Raw genomic sequence first — 17,646 nt, forward strand, 5'->3', positions numbered from 1 at the left:
ACCTAATTTCCACAACACCTGATTCCCCCAGCGGTTGCTGGTCAGTTAATTTTGAGTTGTTTACAGTCCAGAAAACTCAAATCACTAGGCTGACATTTATATTCATTATCACAGCCTTTTTTTTTGTTTTGAAAAATGAGTTTCTTTCTTTTCTACAAAACTTTAAAAAAGCAACTTCTGAAAACGGTAAAGAGCACGTGACTGAAGAAAACAGAGCGTCCTGGATTCCTATTGGTGGGACACGTCGGATCTGTTTATAGCAGAAGTTCCGCCCCGACCCTCGTATAAAAAGTGGACGTGGAACAAAAGCTGACTGAAGAGCTGAAGACCGAGCAGGAGAGCTGCTGCATGTGAGCCCCACACAGCAAGGTTAGGATCCCAGACCGAGTGCGGAGGAGAAACTCCTGGGAGGCGGATGAAGAAACAGCTTTTGCTTCGCTTCACTTACAGAGGACTCGTGAGAAAAGGGAAAAAGAGTAAAAGAAGAAAATGGCCAATTTTACATTGCGTAAAGCGGAGCCCAAAGACGTGCCTGACATACTGCGACTCATAAAGGTGGGTGTTTTGTTTACTTAGCTAGCAGCTCGACTCCTAGACTCGCTGTAACGGTCGCTGTGTGTGGGGGGGTGGTGGGGGCCTACTGCTCGAGACGTTGTGCATCAACTTGTCTCTAAAGTTGCCATCATTTTTTTTATCAAGCACTCCTCCTCTGGCGAAACAAGGCTGTGCATCAACTTGTCTTTATCTGATTTTAGGACCTCCAATATGACCCGTGTTTTTTTTTTTTTGGTCTGGTCACCTTGTCCTTGTTCAACTATCACCGCTATATGAGCAGCACTTTCTACTGTTTTCCCCATCACTTGCAGTAATGGCCAGTTAATTGATGTGGCCTACATAAACACCTCTCTGTACCCATATTTACAGGAACTTGCCAGATACGAGGACATGGAGGATCAAGTAAAACTAACTGAGAAAGGTGAGGAGGTCTAAAGTCTGATACCCTGCAGGCTAATGTAGCAATCTGTCTTATGTGCTCACTATATCTGATTAGTGGCCTGCTGTTGTGTGCAGATCTGCTTGAGGATGGATTTGGTGATCACCCTTTCTACCACTGTGTTGTGGCAGAAGTCCCCGCTGAGCTTCAGAAAGTGGAGGGTAAGTAAACCTGGACCTCCCCTGCTGTGGTTTCAGTTTGGTCTTTGGGGTCGGTTTTTTTTCCAGCTGCAGGTGGATGACTACGGTACAGACGGGCCGAATGATCGTGTGGTCGAAGATGAGCACAGAAATATTCGATGTTATTGTAAATAGCTGACCCCTTTCTGTACATTACCTCATATACTGCCCCCTAGAGGACTGAAGTTGTTTTTCCAGTTAATACCCATGTGTGTGTTTTTCCATACAAAATACAAATGGGATCGTGTGTGTGTGTGTGTGTGTGTGTGTGTGTGTGTGTGTGTGTGTGTGTGTGTGTGTGTGTGTGTGTGTGTGCGTGCATATTTAACATATGGTTAATACTCTAATGTGTAGAATCTGTTTATGTACTGCAGGTTTTTCTGTGATTGGTTTTGCCATGTACTACTTCACCTATGACCCATGGATCGGAAAGCTGCTCTATCTTGAGGACTTCTTTGTGATGAAAGAATACAGGGGTGAGTATTTGGTTTTCAGTGGGAACACTAACAAGGTTTGGTGGAAATGGTCATTTAAAAGCCTGTTTTTCTCATCTGCAGGTTTTGGAATTGGTTCAGAAATCCTGAAAACCCTCAGTGAAGTAAGTACAGTCCTTTTTATCAAATGTATCCTGTAAAAATGAATTGTTATATTGGTTAATGTTTCAGACTGATCACATAGAGGCCTATACTTTATGTGAAACATAATACTTTTACCACTTTACACAATTTGCAGTTACTTTCTTACAACTAACAAAATGCAAAATACTAAGTGTCTTTGAAGATGCCACAAAAAGCAAAAATGTGTGATAAAGCAAATAAATAGTCATTTAAAAGTGTGTATTTATGTGTTCATTTTAGGCCAGGTGTGTGGTGGTTTTTATATATATATATATATATATATATATATATATATATATATATATATATATATATATATATATATATATATATATATATTATATTGGGGTGTGTGATTTTGTTCAAACTGCTTCAAAAACAACTCCTCCACCCACTCCTACAGAATTAAACGTTAAACATATTACAGACACTGTACAAAAACACCTTGGGGCGGGGAGGGGGGGTGGTTCTTTGTAATGTCCTAAAAGACATTCCAAGGTGTCTTTTTTTTTTCAAGGTGTTTACACGGCTGCATTCTTTAAACTGCCTCTTCTCACAAAAATCACATGCATATTCATTACCTGTGTCATGAGTAATCATGTATAGCTTTTGTAGATAGATGGATCGATCTCTCTTTTGGCATTTTCTTATGGGGTTTGAGACTTTTCTACTCTGTAAAACATGCCAGTTCAGTAAGCTTGTAAGGTAACAATGTTTGAAGGAACGCTAGACTAACTGTACAAAGCTAAACAGACTCAGATAAATCTGGAAAAACTAAGTTGGCTGCCAAATAATGTCATAGTAAACTTAACTGCAGAGATTGAGGGGGCTGGCTACAGTTGAACACTGCAGCCTCTCAGTGTCTTAAATCTAATTAAATATGAACTTCATTGTCATTGATCAGTACACATACAAGCCAATGAAATGCAATTATTATCAAAGTGTGCATACCTGTAGATAAAGTGTAACTGATGTTGCGAATGAGCAGTTTCACTTGAGGTAGAATGTAGGTACGTTACTTCAAAGCTGTAACACTGTATATAGTTTCAGTATTTGTATAGAATGTATTCAGGGTGTGGTGTTGCATTGCTTGTAGACATAACTTGCATAAATGTTTGTCTCTCTCGATGGAAATGAGTACTGATTCTTGTTCTTGATTGAGCATCTTCATGTCCTAGAACAGCACCTCATGTTGCCAATACAGAGACAAGCTAACAGGTTGTTCTGCTAATGCAATTTGATGAATAAAGTGGAGTGCTGTGTGCATCCACCAGCGTCACAAAATGCAAAACAAGAAAGAGAACAGTCACTATGCATACACACACACACACACACACACACACACACACACACTACTAAAAGTATGTCTTTAATATAAATGAGTCTTTTTAGCATACATTGAATGGATCAAACGCACCAAAACAATGAGTTGCACACTATTATGACACAGAAATCCATGTGTCCTTTGACATTTATTGGTGATGGACTGTATGCATATTTCTTATTGTCTTATTACTTCGTCAGCTGTTGTAGTGCACCTTGTTTGTAAAGTTTGAGGATTGTTTAAACTTTCCATAAACTCATTTACACAAATGATTGAGAAGTTTTACTCTTGTTTTCACAGACAGCAGTAAAGACTCGCTGCAGCAGCATGCACTTCATCGTGGCTGAGTCCAACCAAGCCTCCATCAACTTCTACAAGCGACGCGGGGCCTCAGACCTCTCTCTGGAGGAGGGCTGGCGTCTCTTCAGGATTGACAAGCAGAATCTGCTTAAGCTGTCCGCCGAAGAGTGAGATGGCCCGGAGCACTGGAGTCCACGGAGGGGCTGAGGGAACTGGAAACCGCTCCTTTCTCAGTCCAAAACATTTAATTTACATCCTGCATTGACCAAACTAATGACCAGCTGCATTACAATACCAGAAATATACATAACCCTTTAAATTTGACTTGATACCATTTTAGTTTATGTAGAGCTTTGTAATTGTATGTTTAATTACTTTTAACCTGTTTTGATTTGTTTTAAACATAAACATATATACAGCAAGAAGTGTGCATGTTGTTTTGTGTTGTGTGTTTGTTTTTTGTGGCCAGACCAAATACAATAAAATGGCAATAACAGCTAGTTAACTCCAATGCAGTAAAATATATATATATATATTCAAATTCAATTATACTTGTTTAATGCTAGTTTTACCTTACTTTTGCTACTGGGCACAATTTTCAGATTGATCAGTTGATAAACGTATGATGCATCCAGAGGGGCTATGCTGGTTTCATTGGAGGTGATGGAACATACATTGTTTTGGGTGCAAAAGAGGCCTATAGTGCATAATTGAGCACAACAGGGAGATGTCAGTAGGGAAACGCCTACTGGAACATTGTGATTGTACAGAAAGTTCCACTATTACATATGGCAGTAGAGATAAAGGAGGGTACACACCTAAGATCATCTCTAGGGCATATTATTTCCACATGAAGGAAAGTTTATTAATAAAGTCTGCAGTCAGGTTCTGGATGGATGAAAAAAGCCCAGAAACATGCACTGGAAACATTTGAACCATTGGAAAAAAAATATGTCAAAAGTTGGAAAAAGACCATTTTATGATCATGTCACTCCACATTCATTTGCCTCTGATGTGCTGATCTAGACTCCACAGTACTGTGTACCATCAGAGACACAGGTTTTCTTACGGAATCTTAAAGAACTATTTTCCTGTTTCTCTGTTACAGTGTTCCTATAAATTACACTCTGAACTGCCTTATTATGGAGAGTCAGGGAGATGGCCAGACAGCCAAAAAAAAAAAAATGGTAATGTGCAGTGTATGTTTGGATGGTGGGTTACTAAGTCTGCAAATCAGCAGTTAGACATTCATGCCAACAGACGGTTTGGAAAGGTTCCCAGGCAACAGCCCAATTTGACAGTAATAAACAGATTACTGTATCTAGAGCAGCAAATACAATTCAGACTTTGATTACAAACTGTGAGATGAGACCAAACTTTTTTGTGTGAAAGATGGGAGCACACAGTCCAGGTTGCCAATTCAGGCCCAACCCCTGCTTATCTAGAAGCTGAAATGCTGGTAAAATGCAACTTGTCATCTGTGACATTTATTTCATGCGGGTTCATCATGCGTAATCCATGCAGTTTGAGCATTTCCCCCTGGGGTAAGAACATTTTTGAATAATTTCTCTGATATCTTTAAGCCATGTCAGACAATGTACTTTTATAAGGCCTGGAAGCATAAGCATGTAAAAACACCACTGGTCTACATCCCTGTTACACTGGCATACCACCAGTCTCCATGTTCATTTCCAAATGAGGTCTCATCATTTAGTTTTCAGATTCAGTGGCTTTTTTAACTCCAGATGCATACTTTGAAAAGCAGCTATGTAGTATAATATCACTTCATATGGTTATACTATAAGTTTGCATGAAACAGTTTGCTTATGGTTAAAAATGTAAACTGTAAACTTTTGCAATGTTGTGGCAGCTTTAGAAGGGAAGGGGGCAATAACCTTTTATACATGGGTATACATGTTGACATATCGATTCACTTCATTCTCTTTATTGTGTTTCCTAGTGTTGTGAGGTGGTGGGTGGGTCAGAGAGCTCCAGTTTTTTCACTGGTTCAAAAAATGAAATTGTATCAGCAGAAAAACAAGCAGCTTGTTTTGAGTGACCACACCTCACACACCAACAGTTGCTCAAACAAATTAAAGCCATGGTGAGAACTAGGGCTGCACAATATTGGAAAATAACAATTTATATTCTGATATTTAAAAACACAGGAATTTTCACCTGTTTTCACCCAAGGTCAATGATCCAAAGTGTGATCACACTTTATGATAATAATACACTCAGTGTATCCAAGACTGGAATATCATCAGCCTATGATAGATACACTATATGGACAAAAGTATTGGGACACCTGCTCATTAATTTCTTTCAAAATCAGTGGTATTAAAAAGGTAACTGTAAAAAAAAAAAAAAAAAAAAAAAAAATCTCCACTGTCCAGGGAAGGCTTTCTACAAGGTTTTGGAGCATTGCTTGTGAGGATATCACCACCCCACCTCGTCCCAATCTCCCCAACTCATCCCAAAAGTACTGGGCAGAGCACCATCATTCCAGAGAACACATTCCACAACTCAATGCTCAATAGAATTTTTACCTTTAGCACATGCCTGGCATTAGGCATGGTGCCAATAGGTTAATTTGTATATGCTCCAGAGAGTCTTATTCTATTGGCAATACTTCTCTTCAGGGACTAAACAAGTTGTGTGTGTGCATTTGCACATCTGTGTCAGCAATGTGTGCAATGTAAAACAGCGGAATGGATTAATTAGCGCAACTGATCTACAAAAGAAGCAGTCTCCCCTGCAATGGACATCATACTCAACCACATGGACATAATATTTAGCTATGTCAGAATGCTGTTAATTGCCTTCGGTTGTGCCTCCCTCCAGACTGGTCTCCAATCTCAACTCTCTTGAAAACACCAGCAGACCTCAGTCTGTTAGGACTGAGCACTGAATGTCCACAGATCCAAGTTCACTGTACACATATTACTGCATTGCCAAACACAGCAGCAATGTCACCATGTTTTCAGACGACTCATCAACGCTGAGGGTCCATATAGGGTGGAAGTGAAAGTCCTCACAGAGTGGTGCACTGAAAAAGAACTTCTCTTTCAATGTCAGCAAAACAAAGAGTTGACTGTTAACTTCAGAAGCAGAGTGTACATGCTACAGTACATCAAGGAGACATTGGTGGATCTTACCTGGTCCCTCCACACACCACACATCTTGTAAAAGGCCCAACAATGCCTCTGGTTGTTCTGAAGACTGAGGGGTGTCCACCTGCCACAACAATGTGCATTGCGGGAATGCGATAACTGCCTTATTAGACTGCCTTAAATAGAGCTCTAGAGTCATCAACATGGGTAGACTCACGATTCTTCACTCACATTTGGCTAAAAATATCAAGAGAACATCATATTGTAAACCCATTAATGTGAACCTAGTATCATAAATTGATTTGTACAATGAATGCACCATTACACTCTTGCTTTACACTATGGTAAGAAATGAGTGTCTATCATTGCCTAGTTCACAGATAGTTCACGTCTCCAGAAGGTTCTGTCCTAGAAATGCCCTTTCACTTACAATGTCTCATATTGTGCATATATTCATTAATCACATCCATAAACAGTATTGCCTTCGATAAGATAAAAGCTGATAGGAAAAAGAAAGTGGAACAGAACTAAGGCTAGAGGAAGTATGGTTCAGCACTCAACAAAAAGTCATCTTCAGCCCATGTTTGTGTCCGATAGAATTAAAGACCCCTGCATTTTGGTAGAGCTGGGGTGTCTTTATTCTATTCTAAGGTTGATACTATGTGAATAAGGTATTGTGCAGGTGTAGAGGCTAAAGGCAACGTCCTAGAGGTTAAAGGCAACGTCTCTGGCCTACTCTCTACCCTTAACTGGCCATTATAAAACACTTATCAGTATGTTTCCAACAGGTTGGAAAGCTGAGTGAAGCTGCAAGCTTAAAAAAATAGTTCCCTTTTTTCCAAATTTCAAATGTAGTCAATAATCCAAGACTTGTTTGGTGTCTAAAGTTTGCATCTTTAATGTTGCTCTGCAGCTATGAGGCCTATGAAGCTAGAAAGCCTATAAGCAATGGTAGCTGCTACTGTATCAATCTAGCATTGTGCTAAGTGCATGCCTAAATCACCACACACTTGTTAACATCAAAAACCATGTTAACCTTTTAAATATTCTCCAACAAATTTGCTTGTGTTGTTTCTGACACTGTTGTTTAGGACACCATCGTTTAGAGCCCACTGCTATCTATTAGCATGTACATTGCATCACTAAGAACAGTTGGACCAGCCATCTTGAGCATTTTAGGTAAGGGTGGGTTAGAATAGGAGTGTTGAAGCACCACAAGCGCATTACTGACATACATATCTTAGGATCTGTTCTTGCAAATAAACATAGGAAATTAGGGCATAAAAGAAAAGCTCTCAGTACATGATTGAATTATTTTCAACTCTTTAGTAATTCCTTTGTTCCATGCTCTCATATCATAGAATATTACATATATTTTCCACACAGCTCCTGACATGAACTTTAACCCCCATGCTTATGTATCTTAGCGTAAGGTCCTGGAGCCTTTCCATGTAGTTACTGATTAACAGTAGCAGACAATAAGCATATGGGTGATCTGTGTGTTGCTAGCTGCCTCACACTTTATATATTCCCATCTCTAGTCGACCCATAATGAAGAATAAAAATGTATTTATTTAATAGAAAGTATTTATTCATTCTTATTATCCCACGATAGATGCTGCTATAATGGAAATACAGTTTTTGTAGTTGTGTTTATGTCACATTGCTGTTGCTGTCTAGACAGATGCCGTTATCAATCTGCTGAAACGATGTGATCATATCACTTACATAACTGTGATAGCAATGTAGCTAATGATTCAGCAGCAGCAGAAAGTTCAGGAAAATGAGCCTCTCCACTTGATGTTTGTAAGTTTCCACTAAAAGGGAGAATGCCCTATTAGCAAAAACAGATAAACACAAAATAGGCCATGGTAAGTGCTGCAGAACTCTAGAATGTGGAAGTGCTGCAACGGCAGCTAAATAATAAGGAAGCACATTTTAATCTGTCAAAGTTTGATTTTAAATGGTGCATCGTAAATAGATTTAAGGACATATTTATATTAATAGGACCCAAGTGCTGCAATGTCTACAATGCAGCATTTTACCTACTATCCAAAACCACCAGTGGACCTAGACATGTTTACTGAATGTTATATGTTAAATCAGTTACGGTAAAACAGTGGTAAATCTAAGCCCAAAGTTTCACTTCTGATTAAAAGATTTTAACACCCCCATTTGTTTCAGTAGTCCACCAGCAGTTTTATGTGGCTCAGGCAAGCCTGTTTTTTTTTGACACCCAGGCAACAACTTTCTCACTGCCACTTTGCCTACCACATCTGCAGCTCCAAGTCTTCTCTTCACAGCTGAAACTGATACTTGGTCCTACAAGGTGTGGTCATGTGAGCAGCCTGTCACACAAGCTGTTGACTTCTGATGCTGTTGTGGATTTGAACTAGTCAGACCTCTTCCTGTACCAGACCTCTTCATTTCTTTCTTTAATTTCTATTGTACTCAAAACCCTCTGGTTTCTAAGACTTTTGACTGGTAGTGCATGTTTCACTACTAAGTCTTGTGTGTACTCTGCTAAAATGAGTTTTAAGCTAAAACTTCACAACAAAACTATTTCAATACAAATGTTTCTTGTTTTTACAGGCATGAAACACTCCTATCGCCGCCACTGTAGACAATTATAATCTGAAACTTGATGGAATTCCTCTTTTAGATTATAATCCTATTCTGGTCCCAAAAGAAGAAAACAATAAGAAATCAGCACAGTTAGAATTTTATCTATGGACATTGCCACTGGTGCACTGGGGAACACCACATTTGACAAGAACAGTTATTTATAATTATGAAATACACATACAGACAAATCACGATATTAACATACTGTACAGTAAGAAAAGTAACATTTTACAAGGAAGATGTGCTGAAAAAATAAACATTGTCCAGTCACTAAATAAACCTCATCCATGCTCTGCTTATCCACACCATGCATGCTCAGAGCTGCTGTGTTGTTTGGTTATAAAGGAGGCATGAGAACCACCCCTGAGTTGTAGATCGGTATTACCCATGCAAGCTACCCATAATGAGGGTCAACTTCAACCTCTTAAGACATCCAGCAGCAAGCTAAACTGTCTAATACACGTTACAAGAAATTGTTAAAAAAGTTACAACATATTGCAAAAGAGCCTGATTTGTAGATCATCTGCATAAAGTACACACTCAGATTGCTCCCCATTTTCTACTGTTGTAAATGTTTGACCACTGTATCAATAAACAAAGCAGTTCCAGATTCTTCTGTTCATGACTGACAGGTACATTTTAGAGACTAGAGTGCATAAGGGGATAACACATACAGCACTTAATGCTTTCCCTTCCTTAACCTTTGATCCGGCATCGATCCTTGACTGGTTATTTCTGCAAAGACAATGAAGGAAAGGAATTAACAAAAACATAGCAGCCATAGCACCTACCTAATAGAGGTGCATTGACTCGGGTGACACTAGTGAGAAGTTGTGGCATGGACTTTATTAGATGACGAAAGGTGTTCATTATGGAGGTAAACTGTGCCTCAGTGGTGCATCGATTGCCCTGTACCTTTAGTTAGCGGTTAGCTGTTTCCGAAACGCTACCGCCACTGTCAGAGTCCTATCAGATTATTATGAATAAACTCAACCTAGGCCACCACAGATCCCACGTGACAGGGTTTGAGAGCACAGTCAGTTGTAGCAGAGTGCAACAATTGGCACAGGCAAAGGACGCAATTTGACTGATGATGAAAAGGGCATGATAATAGTGTACTAGGCAAAGAGTGGTAGCATCTCTGAATGTTCTGGAGATGGTGTACCAGGAATGGACTTTTTGCACATTGAGTGTCTCCCAAAGGCATAACAAAATGGGGACAATGACTTAGACGAGTGTTACAGAGCAATCAATGTGCTGCTGTGGAGCAGTTAACCTCTATAATAAATCTTCAGTCACCAAATACAGTCCATCGCACACTGTCTCACTAGTGTCATCTAAGCCAAGTGTGGTTACTCCATCTATTAAGTAGGTGGTCATAATATTCTGATATGACTGTGTGATTACACTATTGTTTAAACTTATTAAACAGTAAAGCACAATTTATTGCTGAAGCAGCTTAGATTTTCTGTCTCATGGCATCTTAGTGTATTATTTTTCTAATCATGAACATGAACATGAACAGCTCTTGGGTAAATAAAGTTTTGAGTTTATGATGGAGGTGGACCCCTCCAGACTTTTCTATTTTGTAACATTTGTGATATCAGTCACCTGACAAATATACAGCATCTTTCCATGGAGGAAATAATAGATAAAGAATTTTTTAAAAGAAGCTAGTCATAATAAAGTCAATAGTGTTGCACTTTACAGCACTAAATTCTTTTCTTTCTAGCTCTAGCTCTGTAATTACTGTCAAATATAGTTTCCTCTAATAAACTTGACTGCTCCTCAAGTCTCACATGGTTGGCTGCTTGACCTAAACATCATGCCTTTATGTGCACAGGAATAAAATGTCAGAAAAAAGGTCATTTTTTTCAGACACAGATTAGGCTTAAGTCTAGACTAGACTAAATATTTGCAACAGAAATTTCCAATTTCGTCAAAGACCAGATGTCACTCATGCCTGGAAACCAGTCATTAGGCATGGTACCAGTAGGTTTATGTTTTTTAAGCTGGCAGTATTTCACTACAGAGCCTAGACAAGCTATGTGTGTGCATTTGCACATCTGTGTCAAACATTTACATATAGTATGTGTAGTGTAATGTAATATATACAGTATATTCTTACTTACTGTTCTAAAAGTAATTAAGTAATGATAAACCTTAATTTGCTAAGAATAATTGTCTTGTGGCCTCACCTCCTTACTGGCAGACGATTTTCCTTTCCACAGATCTTCCAAAAGGGTGCGTCCCTGCGAACCCCAGCTGGATAACTGATCTTTGCCCACCTAGAGGAAAATAATCAAAGAAAAAAAGAAACATAATTAATGAATAATAATTACATAGTAAATTTAAAACAAATTGAATGGTATTTGATTCATACAGTCTGCATCTTGCCACAGCTAGTATCTGATATGTTGGTGAAAAATATTTAATTTGCAAACAGTAAAACACACAAAGTTTAAGATATAAGCTTTTGTTTATGACTGAAGAAAAGGCATTATATTCAGATAAAGCTCCATGAAAATTGAGTGTGTGTCAAGGAGAATTCTTTATATGACATCAAGTTAATATTCAATTAATTCTGAGTTACTGAACTGAAAGAAAAAAAAAACAGCATCATGCACTGGTACCCGTCTGTACTGTCACCGTTTATTACCTGGATGAGCCCATTTTCTTTGTATAGCTCAGCTTACAAATGGAAAAATTCTCAAAATACCACACTCCACCCTCTTTTTCCACATGAGGGCATCCCTCAGGACAAGGGCAGGAAGGAAAGGATGTTAATGCTAGAGCACACTTCACAGTATGACTTTCCACCAGGACCCGACCCTTAATCAAGCTGGGTGCAGAGAAAGTCAGCTGATCTAAAGCTGAGTCACTGTGTAGACATAAGTTAACTTTCCTTGGCCACAGAGGCAGCGTGTTGTGGGTAAAACAGGGAGGCACTCAGAGTCATCAGCCCAGCTGGGTACAGCAGTCTTTTCACCCGGCAGCCTTCAAATACAGCAAATGTACCTCTTAGTAACACAGAAAACAATAAGAACAACAACAGATCAAATGAAACAAATGTTCCACAATTACCTTTGGCAAGGTAAAGTCCAAGGATTCCAGAGAAACCCACACCACCAACGCTTGGGTAGAACTCAGACGGAGGATTATTCAGAAATTCATAGCTTTCTGAAACAGTCAAGTGTATTAAAGAAATGTGTTAAAAATATTGTATGGGGTAAATTTCACTTGTGTATTCTCTGTAGTAACAATGATCCATCCCTTTAATGTATGACAGTCTACCCAACATTATTCCCAATTAATTTTGAATATCATCATCATAGAGTGCTGATACACTTTTGTGTTTGTTTGTGTTTGTGTTGCACTTGTGTCTTGTATGCACTGTCTATGTTGCACCATGGTCCTGGAGGAACGTTGTTTCGTTTCACTGTGTACTCTGTATGTAGTTGAAATGACAATAAACCCACTTGACTTGACTTGACTTGACACAATGTCCTTTTACATAAAACAAGTGCTAAAGCAAGTGGCCACACGCCAGTTCCATTGTTAACATTTGCAAATACCCACCCAAATTTGTCCTCATGTAGATGGAACTACATGCATAAAGCACGCCATATTTAATGAAAATGTTTTTGATAGTGAGCAAATATTCACCAAGCCCCAGTATTCATCAGGGTCATGGGTTTTAAAAAACAAAACAAACAAACAAAAAAACAACAACAATTTTTTTTATGAAACCAAAAATACAAATACTATACTAGGCCTGGGTGGTATGACCAAAAATGTGTGGCACTGTATTTTAGTAAATATTGACAGTTTTACGATTTCCACTACAGGTTTGTAGCTTTTTGTGTTAAGAGGGTTTGCTTGCCCCCACAAAATTACATATCTATGTAGGAAATCAGTCTGCATGAAACTGTAAAATGTAAACAGTGTTTATTGTGCAAACTGCATCATGGCAAAAACATAATACTTATAAAACGTATAACTCTGAAGGTTACCAGTGGCTTAGTTACTACAAATATTAAACAACTGAAGTACATATCAAATACTTGATTTTTCTATTTTTATCTTTGAAAGGTTTATGAATACTGAACTTTAATAGACTAAATAAAAATAAGGGTCTGCGTTTTCAACATCATTGCTGTGTGGTCAGAAAGTCTAGGTGTGTGCTCTGTTTATGTTTGGTGTGGCTGAACACAGCTCTCTTTCCTGTCTCTCAAGGAAGCTCTCAATGCCATTCTGTGCCTTTTATTGTAAACCGCGTTATGTTGTAAAGATCACAGACCATAGTACAATATACTTCACCTTTTACAGTCCTTGTAGATGCATCAATACCAGGTTCTATGGTCTTATAAAACTCCTGAAATGAAAAACGCAGTTGTACAACAGCAGATAAAAAAGTACAGACACAGAAAGGTGAGAAAGAAGCAACTTTCAGATTACCTCTGCTTTATCCATGCCATTTGATATCTTCTCCTAAAAAGTGATGAAAGAAATAGAAAGGCCCTGATTTATTTTGTGGGGGGCAGAAAACTACCGTTACTCATGTTTGACCTTAGTGCTTCCTTAAAGCACTGTCAATGCTCTTATATGCTCTTACCTGACACCAAGTTGTGTACGGCTCTGCTGATTTCCTGAGTGATGCTACTCCCTGCTCCATATGGCCAACCTTTGAATCCACATACTTCACTTGTGAGTGTGGCGTGGTATAAAGGGAAAGCTGAAACACAGAGATTTAGGCTGATATCAGTGCTTCCAAACAGGCGTATGGGTACATTTGGGGGATGTGAGGCTCAAAAAAGGAAATTTTGAAAGTAAATTAAATTTAATTAATAACTTCACATACATTTTTGGCACATAAACCGATTAGTCTTAATAAATAAAACCATCAGTTATCTTCATGTGCGGTTGCATCTCTCAGGGGTTGGGATATATTAAGCAGTAAGTGAACAGTCAGTTCTTAAGGGTTGACAAGCATACATTTGAGCTGCTCTGACAAGGGCCAGAGCATCTCCAAAACATCAGGAAGGTCTTTTTGGGTGTTCCCAGGACGCAGTGGTCAGTACCTACCATAAATGGACCATGAATGGTCATCCAGTGAACTGGTGACAGTGTCATGGGTACCTAAGGCTCACTTATGCTATATAGAGGCCCCACTTCCACTTCACAACTTACAGGGCTTAAAGGATCTGCTGCTGACATTGATGTCTAGACACCACAGGACACCCTTCAGAGGTTTTGTAGAGTCCATGCCTCGAATGGTCAGATCTGTTGTGGCGGCACAAGGAGGACCTGCTTAATATTATATTAATATTAATATTACTAATTTCATGGCTGTGTGTGCATATACAAATTGATGTACATATACAGAGAGGACAGGGTTGTCATAAAACCATAATTTTGATACCAATACCCAGTGTAGTACTTCTGCACCTTCTATGACAGATGGAAATGCACCATCTGATTATATAAATCATGAGAGCCCAAGCCTTGTGTTCTCTATCCTTTTGAGCAGAAGAAACTCTACAGTGTGTAGGGCAGTGTGTGTGATATAGATATTGAAATGGACATTGATCAACAGCAAACATAATATCAAATTATACAGGCCAACCAAAGCCCAATGCCAAATAATGAACTCCCAGCCCTGCAGTCCATATGAATGCGTGCACCAGAGGCCTGCGAATGCAAGGGTGGGGAACTCCGGTTGTGGAGTATAGAGTTCCTGCACAGTTTTTGTGCTTTTCCTGCTCAGTTATGCTTTATTTAACTCAGCCGTTAAATGCCACGTTTAGTAGGTGTGTTAGAGCAGGCAAATCAATAAATGTGCTGGACTCTGGCCCTCACTTCCCCACCCATGCTGTAGGGTGTCCCATTTCTCATTTTGCAGATCAAAGTAGTACTCACAAGTACCCTCTACCCATCCTTTGGCAAAGACTGCATCTGTGCAAACTTAGAAGTGGCTTAATACTCAAAATTCCTTGAATAATTGTGAGGGCCAATTACAATAGGCGGATTTGTTTACAGCTGTCTGGTCAATATTGTGAAGAGAAAGATATGTAGACATGAGTACTTGCTCATACACCTTCAATAATGCTGTAATCTGATTTGTACATCAGCAAACTAGGCTTGTTTAAAATATATAAATGACATTTATGATACTCCGGGTACGACACAGAGAGCCTACCCGCATTTAAACCAAGGGACCTCAAGGTTTAATGCCCCATAGGTCTGCATGCTGCTTACATCACCAAAGTGTGGTATTTTAGGAGGACCTCAGGGCTTAGGGCACCATTTGGGACTGGACTTGAGAGGGAGCCTGTGAAGGGCTCAAGCCCTTCCTGCATGGCTGTTATGAACAAAAAGTACCTCATCGACCATTAGGGGGGGATGGCTTTCTTCACTATCACTGGCAGCAAGAACTTTTCCTGTCATGAGGTAAAGAGTGCCGGGCACTGCCACAGGCAATGCCACCTAAAACATAAAGAAAAAGAAATTTTAATTAGATATGCACTTATAAAGTTTTATATATATATATATATATATATATATATATATATATATATATATATGCTATTGTGTGTTTTTGAGAGCATCATATCAATTTATTATATAAAATTTAGACATTATATAAATGAACTGTATTCTTATTCCAGTTGTCAGGTCTATCTTAAACAGTGCAGCTAAACAATGCGTTAAACGAAATATGAAATCATAGAAAATAATAAAACAGGAGAATACAGTGCCAATTCCTCTTTTTCTGATCAAGCTGCACCTCTTTCAGCCCTAAACACTGACCATTATCTACAGCAATACAAGACAGAGGACATGGATTACAATTTCCACAACACAGAATCTGTGATAAACACAGATGTACAGACAGTAACCTCCCATTCATCTGCTTGCTTGGCGAAACCATTAGCATTAGCTAGCCATACTCATAGCCAGCGACCTCCTCTCATCAGCAGCAGCGCAGCATCCTTTTAACAGCCCACGACTCTTATAGATCACAACCCTTTAAAATATCTATAATAATTAAGATAAACAATGATAGTGCATTTATAAAGCACGGCATGCAGCCTCTAGCGTAGACATTTACCTTCACTAGTTTCCCACTGTTCAACATTCCCACTTGTCTTAAGAGCAAAATACACTACTACGGCAAGCCAGCGGAAACAAACCTCATCTCGTCTCCACACTAGAATATCGGAAAAGCGTTTTTTTTTATTGTCTGTGTTTTTACGGCTTCTCACTTTGTGTGAAGATCTACACAACGAAAAGACTGCTGTCCGTTTAAACTTCTTAACAGCTCTGGCTCAGCAGTCCACCTGCATGTTTCACGGGTTTCCTGAGTTTTCTTGCCTTAAAGGCAGCAATAATAATGGAAATAATACTAATAAAATAAACGTATTTTAATACATTTCTGAAATTTGAAAAAACACGTGTTTAAGCTGAGGGTACTTTGGTGGTTCGAATATATTCTGAAATTTATAAATGAAACAATTTATTTGAAATGTAATTTGAATAAGAAAAAAAAAACAAAAAAACAACAACAACATGCCCACATATTTTTCTGTGCAGGAACCCAAATTCTCTATACCATTTTTTAGAGTCTGGTGTAGTATGTAAGCATTATCAAATGTAGTATCAAGATGTAATGTAGTTCACTCCCCAGCCCATTAGGAATGCATAATGATTTTTGTAAAAGTAAAAAACAACAAGTGAGAATTAAAAAAAAAGTTGATTTTGAAAATAGAACTGCAGCGCAACTTCTTAGTACATCCAGCATCTATCAGCAAAGAAACTGAAGTCTCAGACGTTGTTCTTCTCTTCTTGGTCTAAATTAAAAGCTCCAGTTTGAGAGAACTGAGCAACAGCAGTACAGCAGTGCAGGAGCTGAACCTGAACAACTTGAATGAAATGAAATCTTTAAAGCAGAATTACTGTCTAAATGGACCTGAATACACAGATGCACTTCAGCTGTCTGTATCTCTCTGTATGGAACTAGCTACTCTGTGATGACGATAAATTAGCCATAGCTTTCATGTCATCAGTCTACACAAGTCTACCCAACCCACACACTAGCCTAACAGAACTGCACACACACACACATACACACAAACTGGCTCAACTGATCTGTCATTTATTGGAACTCTGTCTTTATAATGCAGCTACTTCTGGAAAATGCTCATCCCTTTTACCACTCCAAGCAATGTACACTAATTATTATGTGCAATAATTTTTTCAATTTTTCTATATATGCTATTTCTGGAGATTGCACTGTAAACAACAAGCAATAATCTTACTTTGTGCAATAACCTTTTTTTTTAAATATATATGCTTATTTATTTATATGTATATGTTTAATGTCTATCAATGCTGTTTGATCTGTTTACTTGTCTAGAGTAATCAATTTCTGTTATACTGCACATTGAATCAATTGATGTTAGCATTACATTGGCATAAGCAGATAATCACTTAA

General features: G+C 38.6%; 2 protein-coding genes across 4 annotated transcripts; one reads left to right on the top strand and one right to left on the bottom strand.

Moving 5' to 3' along the window:
- Positions 1 to 293: 293 nt before the first annotated feature.
- On the top strand, positions 294 to 3,839 carry sat1b (spermidine/spermine N1-acetyltransferase 1b). The gene is made up of 6 exons (XM_072657815.1): positions 294 to 555; positions 925 to 976; positions 1,072 to 1,155; positions 1,548 to 1,649; positions 1,731 to 1,771; positions 3,415 to 3,839. The coding sequence occupies exons 1-6, from the start codon at positions 490 to 492 to the stop codon at positions 3,583 to 3,585; spliced, it is 516 nt and encodes a 171-aa protein (XP_072513916.1). The 5' UTR covers positions 294 to 489; the 3' UTR covers positions 3,586 to 3,839.
- A 5,398-nt stretch (positions 3,840 to 9,237) lies between these two features.
- Positions 9,238 to 17,588, bottom strand: apoob (apolipoprotein O, b). Of its 3 annotated transcripts, XM_072689308.1 has the most exons (9): positions 16,264 to 17,588; positions 15,534 to 15,638; positions 13,768 to 13,887; positions 13,611 to 13,643; positions 13,473 to 13,527; positions 12,237 to 12,332; positions 12,057 to 12,149; positions 11,351 to 11,439; positions 9,238 to 9,887 (listed from the first exon to the last, which is right to left on the bottom strand). In XM_072689308.1, exons 1-9 carry the CDS (start codon positions 16,288 to 16,290, stop codon positions 9,882 to 9,884), a joined length of 624 nt encoding a protein of 207 aa, XP_072545409.1. In that variant the 5' UTR covers positions 16,291 to 17,588; the 3' UTR covers positions 9,238 to 9,881. The 3 variants fall into 3 exon arrangements, with proteins under 3 accessions (XP_072545409.1, XP_072545400.1, XP_072545417.1); XM_072689299.1 differs by lacking the exon at positions 9,238 to 9,887 and having other exon boundaries at positions 11,324 to 11,439; XM_072689316.1 differs by lacking the exons at positions 9,238 to 9,887; positions 16,264 to 17,588 and adding an exon at positions 14,343 to 14,435 and having other exon boundaries at positions 11,324 to 11,439; positions 15,534 to 15,615.
- Positions 17,589 to 17,646: the final 58 nt, after the last annotated feature.

This window comes from Salminus brasiliensis, chromosome 1, assembly GCF_030463535.1.
Source record: "Salminus brasiliensis chromosome 1, fSalBra1.hap2, whole genome shotgun sequence".
NCBI lineage: Eukaryota > Metazoa > Chordata > Actinopteri > Characiformes > Bryconidae > Salminus > Salminus brasiliensis.